The sequence below is a fragment of the Coffea arabica genome, chromosome 3c, assembly GCF_036785885.1.
Source record: "Coffea arabica cultivar ET-39 chromosome 3c, Coffea Arabica ET-39 HiFi, whole genome shotgun sequence".
NCBI lineage: Eukaryota > Viridiplantae > Streptophyta > Magnoliopsida > Gentianales > Rubiaceae > Coffea > Coffea arabica.
In genome coordinates, this window is record NC_092314.1 from 2,035,323 (window position 1) to 2,044,713 (window position 9,391).

Consider the following 9,391-nt stretch of genomic DNA (forward strand, 5'->3'; position numbering starts at 1 on the left):
GACTAATTTAAGAATCTTGTTTTCCGAAACAGTTAATAATGTCATTAAGCTTGGAAATATCCTCAATTAGAATTCCTGTTACCAAGGGGTCTGCCGTAATTAATCTGTCTCAAGAGTCTGCGAACTTGAATCTTGATTCTGCTTCGCTGTTTTTGCACGGCTTTGCACAAGACTAGTTTGATTGCCACTGCTTCTTCATCAATAATAATAACAATGTTCTTATTTCCTGAGCTTTATCGCCCAGTTGGTAATGCTTGCGCATGGCAGGCAGCATCGTGGCTGTTACTCCAGGCAGTGCTTGCCTTTGCTGACTTCTTCTTGTTGCCGCTCTCAGGATTATTTTGTTCCATGATCCTCTTGTTCCTAGCCACGTAATTCTTAGGATTAGCCAAAACTGAGGGCAAATGTCACATACGGTAACAAAACTATTTAGGATTAGCCAAAATAGTTATTCAACTGATTAGAACATAAATTTTGCGATCGAAACAAATATATTTTTATCAATTGAGTGATTAAAAGTCAAAACCTTCATTAGTTGAGTAACATGAAATATATTTATTTATTAATTAAACGGCTATCTTTAGGGGTGGCAATTCCTGACACGACCCGAAAACATGACACGGATCTAACACGAAATTAATGGGTTTGGGTTGAGGTTTCGGGTCGAACCCGATGAACCTGAAAAGAAAACAGGTCGATTTCGGGTCAACCCGTGGTGACATGATATGATCCGATAATTTAATAAACATAAAAATTATTTGGGATAATTTCAGAAACCTCCCCTGAGGTTTCTGACAGTTTCACTCCCCTCCCCTGTGGTTTCTGAAATTCCACAAACTTCCCCTAAAATTAAATAGGCAATGCCAAAATAGACCCAATTTAAAAATATAAATAATAAAAAATCACTAGTTGGAGAGAGAAACAAGTGTATACCACAAATGCCCTTATTAGCTTGTATTAATGAGCTAATCTCATATGAAGAAAAAGCAGGAAATTTAAGAAGAATGAAACTTGAGGGGGTGTAAGTGAGACCAATGCATTCATTAAGCTCTGAATGTCAGTAGTGAACAAAATGGAAGGCAACGGCTCTTTCTGGCAATCAGTTTTAACGTCTCATATGCAACGGCCAGTTCAGATTATGAGAGTAAAATGCAGCAGCAAGAGATGCAACAACAACAACAAACAAATGTTAATTTGTTTGACTCAACTGAAGTGCTTGGTATTGGATGCAATTGAAGTGCTTGGTGTTGGATGAACGGCAGCAGCAACAAACACACGCACAAATGGCCAGTTCAAGCAGCAGAGGTGAATTCTGGAATTCACCTACATCATTTACAATTAGAAATAGATATTGTAGATGTAATCGCAAGGCAACCATTAAAATTTCTGAGAGTGAACGGAATCCACACAAACTGTTCTTTTGCTGCACAAATTGCAGATTCTTTGAATGGTATGAAGGTCCAGAAGAGGAAGAGGTAAGCAGCCAAAGAGAACGCAGACATTCATCAATGCAAAGGGAAGAACAAGTCCAGATTGGTTGATCAGATCATGAAGATGGTTAATCAGGGGAAAGAATTACACCAAATGGATATTAAACTAGCTGTTCCTAGAATTAATGACTCAAACGCTGCTAAATCAGATAATGATCATAGTTCATGAAATGGCTTCTAAACTAGTCTACTTTTGCGATTAATACTTCAACCGCTACTACTAAATCAGTCCTTTGGATGATCAGATCAAGAAAAGAGTCCGTACTTAAGAATGCCTCGTCATTCCGGAGAAACCAGTGCGAATCCAAGATTTGAATCATTATCTGTTGATGAACTAGGCTTCCTTAAGGACCATAATCTCACAAGCATGCCTGGTTGCAGTTTATTAGTGGTTGCAAAATCCCTCCAATCAGGACCAGAAATGGTGACGGAAAAGGCGTTTGTGAACTTGACCTTAAATTCTCTATTTTCTGGTTCTTGAATTGGCGGCCCAATCAAAGTAATTCCCAGAAGAAAAGTCTCGATCTCACTGTGTCGCAAGAAATCATTCTCGATATCCTTTTTTGGGATGAAGAAGCCTCCACTGACAGTTAGACCAGTCTTGTGCAGTATCCTTTCCATGACAAAAATTATCTCTGCTTCTTCTTCTGATGCTGCTCCAAAACCCATAATCGGGGCCCTGATTTCCTCAGGAATTTGTCGAGCATTCCTCAGTCCTTGAAGCTGTTAATTGAAATCAAAGTACATCATTAATCAATATTCAGCAAATCTTGGACGCAATTCCCAGAAGAACAAGAATATATATATCAATCTCCTAGAAATTAACAACAGACACCTTTTCTTGAGTGAGTATAATAAGTGTAAATCCGAGCTGTGAAGATTCTTCGTGCTTGAAAGCCCACAATTGCAATTGAGTGCCTTGTGTAAGTTTGTACTTGTCCATAATGCGAATCCAATCAGTCAAACCATAGGAGCCTTTGTTCCTCTTTTTCCTGAGATTGACTGTGAATTTGCCAAGGAATGCTACCAACAAAAGGACTTCCATATCCACTTCCTGCTTCTGTTCTTCCGTCAAGAAACCTTCCCGGTTGAGAATCTTGGACGGTATGATCACGTCGTGCTGCTTTCTGCTCACATTGTCCTTAGATAAATTAGGACTCTAATTTATCGTTAATTACATTAATTGTGTTTATAATTAACTTAACTAAATTTTTCCAAATAATCACGAAATATTAGCAAACTTGTGAGGGTATTTAAGTCTTTTTAGCACCAATGATGTAAGAAATGGGACCTAATAATTTGACAAGGGAGGTTTGTGGAATTTCAGAAACCACAGGGGAGGGGAGTGAAATTGTCAGAAACCTCAGGGGAGGTATCTGAAATTATCCCAAATTATTTTATCTAACTAAACTAAATAGTCTAAATCAATTTTTTTCAAAGGCATTAATTACTTAATCCTAAATGAATTTATTTAACTTGTGTGAAGTTGAAATTATTATATTTGGATAAATAATATATTATGTTATTTTTTACTTTTATACTGTTTTAATTTAATTTATATTTGATTTGGGATAAAACACATTTACGGTGTTTAATTTATTTTAGATTTGGTTTGAAATTATTTATTACTTGATGATGTAATTAATTTTGTGAGAAATTGATTTTATTAGAAATTATAATAATAAATTAATAAATTAAAATTAAGTTTCGGGTCATTTCGTATCGACCCGCCAACTCGAAATTTTCGAGTTCGTCTCAGGTATCATGACCCTTTTCGGGTTGGCGGGTCAGGTTCGGATCAGCGGGTTTTTGTTATACTTGGATCTCAACCCGACTCGCCAACCCGAACTTGACCCGATTGCCACCCCTAGCTATCTTGGTAAAAAAAAAAAAAAAAAAATCTTTGTGAATAAAATAAGATCTCATCACATTTTGGAAAGGAAAAACCACACATGTTCACAAGCACTGGACCGGACCCTTCTCTCATCAACAATCAACGCCAAAAGCATATTTATTTACAAGTAAATGGATCGAAAGATTTCCAATCCTACAACCACGAGTCACTTTACAAAATTGAAACTAGTCAACCAACTCCTCGGCCTTGTGCACTAAATATGACTTATAGATGATAAATCCACCATTTTTGTTTGATATTAATTGGTAACGTCCAATTCAACATTTTTATCAACTCAATTGAAATGGTAACTATTTTCACGATAATTAGTAGTTAGTTATCCTTGCACCATATTAAATTTTTGTGGTGAATTTAGGCCTTCGAGTCCTAACCACTTGATACAAAAAGGATGCGCCGAGGCACCGGGACCCCGACTTTTGAAGGCGTAGAACTTCGCAGCAAAAGCGTTCACGCTTTCTAACACAGTGTTCATTTTTTAACCGTTGATGAAACGAAAAATCAACCCTAATCGGTAAAGTAGGATAAGTTAAAGGCCGATTAGGAGTAATTCCGATCCCTAAATTTCCCTCCAAAATTTCCGATCCCTAAATTTTCCCTCCACTCTTCTCTCAAACCCTAAACCCTCTCCTTCTCTCAGTCTCCCTTTTCGTTCTAGCTTTCTGTGTAAGATTTTCACTCCAAACTTTTTTATTATGCTTGACCTTTTCTAGCAATTAATTATTAGTTTTTCGGGGTTTGAGTTTCGTTTACTTGTATATTTTTTAGGATATTACAGTCGTTAGTGGTATTTTGATAGATGAAGTAAGATGGGTCAGCCGGGAGATGACGATGAGAAGAAGATCGAACAAGCAGAATTCAAATCAAATTCCGATTTAAGCGATACCGAGACTCAGCCGGTTGAGAATGGGGAATTTTCTCCACCTCAATTTCATGGTAAAATTTCGATCTTTTTTTTTTTCACTCTTTAAAATTTGTCCTTTTTTTAAAAAAAAATTTATTTTGTTTCAATGTTACGTTAATTTGATGAGTTTGTCCCACGTCTGAATTGGTTCGAAGAAATTTTTCGAAGATAAATTTTGTTTTGTTCCAATAAAGTTGTGATTTTTTCAAATGAAGGTACAAGCCAATGCTGTATTTCAGTGTGAAAAACCTTTATTACGATAGCCTTTTCGTGTTTTAATTTGTCTTCAGGTTTTTTAATTTCAAAATTGTAGATTGAAAGTTGGATGTGGGTCTGAAAGTTGATTTGAAAGGTCGTACGTGGATTTCCCTTGTCTTTTCAGATGAATTAGCTGGTGAATTCGAACATGAGAATGATGGGTTACAATATATACAAGACACATTGCCTGTGGACGATGCTTTCCCATTTGGAGATGCATTTGAGACTCAAATGGTGAATTTTGGTGATGAGACCCAAGTGGTGGATATTACTTGCGAAACCCAGGTGGTGGATCTTGGTGGTGAAACTCAAGTGTTTGATGGCCTTGATACTCAAGTTCAAATTGATAGTGATGCTGGGGGTAGTGATAAAACTGAGGTTTTGTCTTATACCCAGGAGCTATCTGATGATGACCCAGCAACAAAAGGAATTGATTGTTTGGATGACCTTGAGATTACACTGGACACTGAACTTAGCAAACAAAGTGATGGAGCTTCTAAAGCACAATCTGATGCATTAAGCAATGAAGGGCATTGTTCGGGTTGGCAGATTTTTTTTTTTCAATTTAATTTTTGATAACACAATGTGTGCTTTTAATGTGGTCTCATTAATATTCATGGAAGCAAAGGCATAGGTTTAAGTGAAGTGACTATCATTTCAAACTCATAACTCATGCATCTGTTTTTCAGGATCTATTGCGAGAACATTTACTTCAGTTCGTGCTGCATCCATGAGAGCCTCTGGTTTGGCAGCTCGCAACATGGCTATCAAAAGAATTGATAGTAGTTCTTGTCCCAAAAATTGCAACGATTCTCTGGATGTGCAGCCTGCTGAGAAAGATAAATCACATAGTAGTAGAGATTCACTCAAGTTGACCGATGAATTTAATCAGAAACATAGTATGGAGGATTATGATCCACGAATCAAGGAACTAGGGAATGAAAACACACGCAAGTTAGGTAGCTCAGCAGTGAGAAAACTCTTTATGGATGAGGTGGTGTCTGAGATCAAACAAGCAGATGATGGTTGGAACAGTTCTGATGGTACCGGAGGTGTGCCTCAGTTGGCATCGGAACATGATTTGGCAGGTTTAAGTTATGTAGATTCCCAAGAACCTGGAGATCTATCTCAAGCCAATGCACTTGATGTCGTGGACAAATTTCTTGAACTCAATGTGGCTGGTTCTGATCAAGATGTTACATTCTCAAAGTCAAACAGGAGAAAATCAAGATCTGTCTCTAGTGGAAAAGGGATTCAAAGTTTGGCCAAGAAAGCTGCTGTTAGAAGCTTACATGGAGGAAAGGGGATTTTCAACTGGGATGATGATCTTGAAGATGAAGGAGGGGGAGAGTTTTTCCAAAAGAAAAAGGAATTGTTCTTTGAAAATCGTAGCCTGAGGCAGAGATCTATTCCCCACTCCACAAAACCTCTATGTCTTACCTCCAAAAGTAGCTTAACCATTCCACTTGATACAGATGAGAAGAAGATAGTGGACAACACCAGAAACCTGAAGGATGCATTCTTGTCTGATTCAAGGCTATTGTCCAAAAATTCCAGAGCAAATGAGTCTTCAAAGCCGAGAAAGGCAAGCTTTAAAAGGAATCTTCTACCAGTTATGGATGAAGAGATGAGTGATGCTTCTGTGGAGAGGGTAGTGGATGCTGTTGCTCACAAGGATTTGCCAGACAAGATGGATGTGGGTTTCGACACACAAATGGCTGCTGATGCTATGGAAGCCTTACAATTTGCTGTAAGTGTGAAAGAAAATGATTGTATGAATGGTGATGAAGGTATCACGAGTGTGACAAAGAGTGCTCGCACAGATGACAGATCAAGTTTTAACGAAAGCATTACACTGAAAAGAACTTGTTCATCAGATGCTGAACTTATTACGAGACAATCCAAGAAAGCAAGGAGAACTGGTGTCAAATTAAGTAGAGAGTCAAATAGTTCATCCGTTAAACAGTCTAAGAATTTGAAGAGGTCAAAGAGGGCTAAAGCAAACTTGAAGGACTTGATTACAAATGGAACTGAAAACTTAAGCACTGTTTCTAAGGTGGTTGAGCCCAGACAGGAAGATAGAGTTCCAGTGGGAAGTGATGTTGATAATATTAATCAGACGCTTGCTACTGCATCTGCTGGTCGAAAATCTTTGAAAAGACATCCTTTAATTGAGGAACTTGGTTCTTTGACACCTATTGCTCATCGAACTAGGACGTCAGCAAAAGCTAGTCAATCAAAGGCTGAAAACAAGTTGGATAGTTCTAGGTTGGGAAATGGTGTTGGTAAACTTAGACATAACAATGCGATGAAAATTGGACAATCAAATCAAGATCGATGCAGCAATGTGAAAACATTTGTTTTGGAATATCCGAAAGGGAGAAGGACTCGTTCGAAGTTACCATTGGCTAGTCAAGAAGCCAGTGCTCAAAACATTACGAGGTTTAAAAGATCAAAACGTGATGTTACAAGCAGTTCTATGAATCCAGTCGAAAATCAGGACGAGCGGACATCTGTAAGCGGAGGTAAAATTATTTTGGCTGATAGGACTGATGCCGGTGGCTCATTACATGGAAATTTGTCTAATATTCAGGAAAATGTGGTTAAGTCTATAATATCGAATCATTCAGGCATAAAAATAGATATGGATAATAGTAGATCTGCTGAAGGGGAGATTATGAATGGAAGTGAAGATGCATCACCCAAAGATAGACGTAAACCCGAGGCCTCTACAAGTACGACTCCTGTTAGTTTTACTACCCCAATAAGTGCAGCATCACCCATCTGCATGGGCGATGAATATCATAAACAGTCATGTCGGAAAAATTTGTTAGGGTTATCTCTCATGAAAGAACTTAATAGTAGGACAAATACTACCAGTCCATTATTTACAGGTGGTGTGAAGGACTTGAGGAGACGGAGAGATATGACTACTGTTCGAGCCATGTTCAGTCGCCACCTGGATGCAGATACAGTTAAACAACAGAAGAAGGTGGTGGTTTGTGCTGTCTTTTGCTTAGCTATACTACTTATGTACATGTGCTGGAAAATTGTTCAAGTTATGCATTCTCAAGTTACTTTCTTTTATCACAGATTTTGGCTCGGTTTGGGGCTTTGATAGCATCCTCTATGTCAGAGGCAACACACTTCATAACTGATGAATTTGTCCGCACCAGGAATATGCTAGAAGCTATTGCTTTTGGCAAGCCAGTGGTGACACATTTATGGCTGGAGAGTTGTGGACAAGCTAATTGCTTCATTGATGAGAGAAATTATATACTGAGAGATGCCAGAAAAGAAAAGGAGTTTGGCTTCAGTATGCCAGTTTCATTATCACGGGCATGCCAGCACCCACTTTTGCAGGTTATAACCTGAACTCATCATTTTTACTGGTTGCTGTACCTTTGTAGTCGCCCTCTTATGGTAAATCATGTGCAGGGACTAAGAGTCCTCATCACCCCAAACACAAAGCCTGGTAAAGAAATACTGGGAAGCTTGGTCAAGGCCGTTCATGGTTTGGTTTGTACTTCTCCCTGGCACTTTTGATGCTTTCACCCAAACATTTTTAGTAGCACACAAGCACTCGCCCAAATTTAAGTTTTGATTTACTTGCATGATCTCTGTGTATTTCTGTGAATTACAATTCGCTGTCTTAACCAGTACTGCATAAAAAAAACTCTCGAACTTAGTTGATTATGTGTGTTTTAGTTTCTCTCCATTAATGGATCTGAAATGGCTCTGGAACATTGACTCGTAGTTGTATTCCTTAGGCGGTGGAGAGACTTGGAAGATCTGCATGGAAAGATGAAAGACTCCCAGATGACATTTTGATTCTTTCTTGTGAAGAAGACTACGAAATTTGTGTGCCCTTCCTTGAGAAAGGTTGGAATTAACTATACTGTCATTTAATAACAATAAAGCAATGCAAGTACAATAGAAGTATAAAGCATAATGATATCTGCAGGTGCAGCAGTTTACAGCTCTGAGCTGCTACTGAATGGAATTGTTATTCAGAGACTTGAGTACGAAAGGTTGGTTTTTTCTTTTGCAAGAGTTGGCAAATTTATAACTGGAGCACTAGAAATATGAGCATGGTTGGATTGACCTGAACATTTTAAACTTGATGCAAGTTATTTGTAGGCCTTAATTGCAGAAAAAAGAAAAAACTTTAGAAGAAGAATGTAAGGAGGCTACCATTCCATCTACAGTTCACCATGAGAGTAAAATGAAAAGGGCTATAATCTTGACAATTGTCCTGGTAACAGTGCCAGGGCATTCTTTAGCTTATTGGCAACCATTAACACTGCTATCTGACATTTTTGCTCTGTACACAATCGCAGGCATCGTCTATTCGTGGATAATGTCAAGAGAACTCGATCAACAATATGGTTGAAGAAAAATAGTTCTAATCAGTATCTCCCTGTTACTAAAAGCAAATAAGTTTTTCTGTTTGAAAAATCTTGTAAAGCCAGATCCAATGTACAGTCTCAATTCAGTCTCTCTTTTCTCTGTCTTTTGGTTCTTGTATCATGTTAGCGTTTTCATACTTGGATAAGGTTGTCTTCACCTCGTCTAGTCTTGCTCTGCTGGTTTTGATGTTTTCACTTTATCATTGGTTGGTCTTGTTCAAAATTAGCAGATAGATGGGTGGGTTGTGTTTGCCTGTTTGCTTTGAGCTGTCATTCCAAAGGGCAAGCCATGAGGAAGGGATACTATTGCATCTAAAAGTTTTGTTGCTCCTATCCTTAAAAGGGCAGTAAGCGTTGATCTGCTCCTCTATCTTGCTTTCAGTAAAAGGCGTTACACGAAAGACTTCACATATAGAAG

The 9,391-nt window shown here is 38.2% G+C and overlaps 1 protein-coding gene across 4 annotated transcripts; it reads left to right on the forward strand.

Annotated features, from left to right (window-relative positions):
* The first annotated feature begins 3,857 nt into the window (after window positions 1-3,857).
* Window positions 3,858-9,077, forward strand: LOC113734012 (uncharacterized). Of its 4 annotated transcripts, none has more exons than XM_072081744.1 (9): window positions 3,858-4,338; window positions 4,689-5,105; window positions 5,254-7,089; window positions 7,459-7,556; window positions 7,658-7,927; window positions 8,003-8,083; window positions 8,335-8,446; window positions 8,529-8,595; window positions 8,905-9,077. In XM_072081744.1, the coding sequence occupies exons 1-9, from the start codon at window positions 4,212-4,214 to the stop codon at window positions 9,002-9,004; spliced, it is 3,108 nt and encodes a 1,035-aa protein (XP_071937845.1). In that variant the 5' UTR covers window positions 3,858-4,211; the 3' UTR covers window positions 9,005-9,077. The 4 variants fall into 4 exon arrangements, with proteins under 4 accessions (XP_071937845.1, XP_027116102.1, XP_027116101.1 ...); XM_027260301.2 differs by having other exon boundaries at window positions 3,860-4,068; window positions 4,171-4,338; window positions 5,254-7,556; XM_027260300.2 differs by having other exon boundaries at window positions 3,861-4,068; window positions 4,181-4,338; window positions 5,254-7,556.
* Window positions 9,078-9,391: the final 314 nt, after the last annotated feature.

Coding starts and splice junctions, on each gene's coding strand:
- LOC113734012 (XM_027260301.2), top strand. CDS start 4,212: ATGGGTCAGCCGGGAGATGACGATGAGAAGAAGATCGAACAAGCAGAA. Junction 4,339..4,688: donor TTCTCCACCTCAATTTCATG/GTAAAATTTCGA, acceptor TTGTCTTTTCAG/ATGAATTAGCTGGTGAATTC. Junction 8,084..8,334: donor TCAAGGCCGTTCATGGTTTG/GTTTGTACTTCT, acceptor TGTATTCCTTAG/GCGGTGGAGAGACTTGGAAG.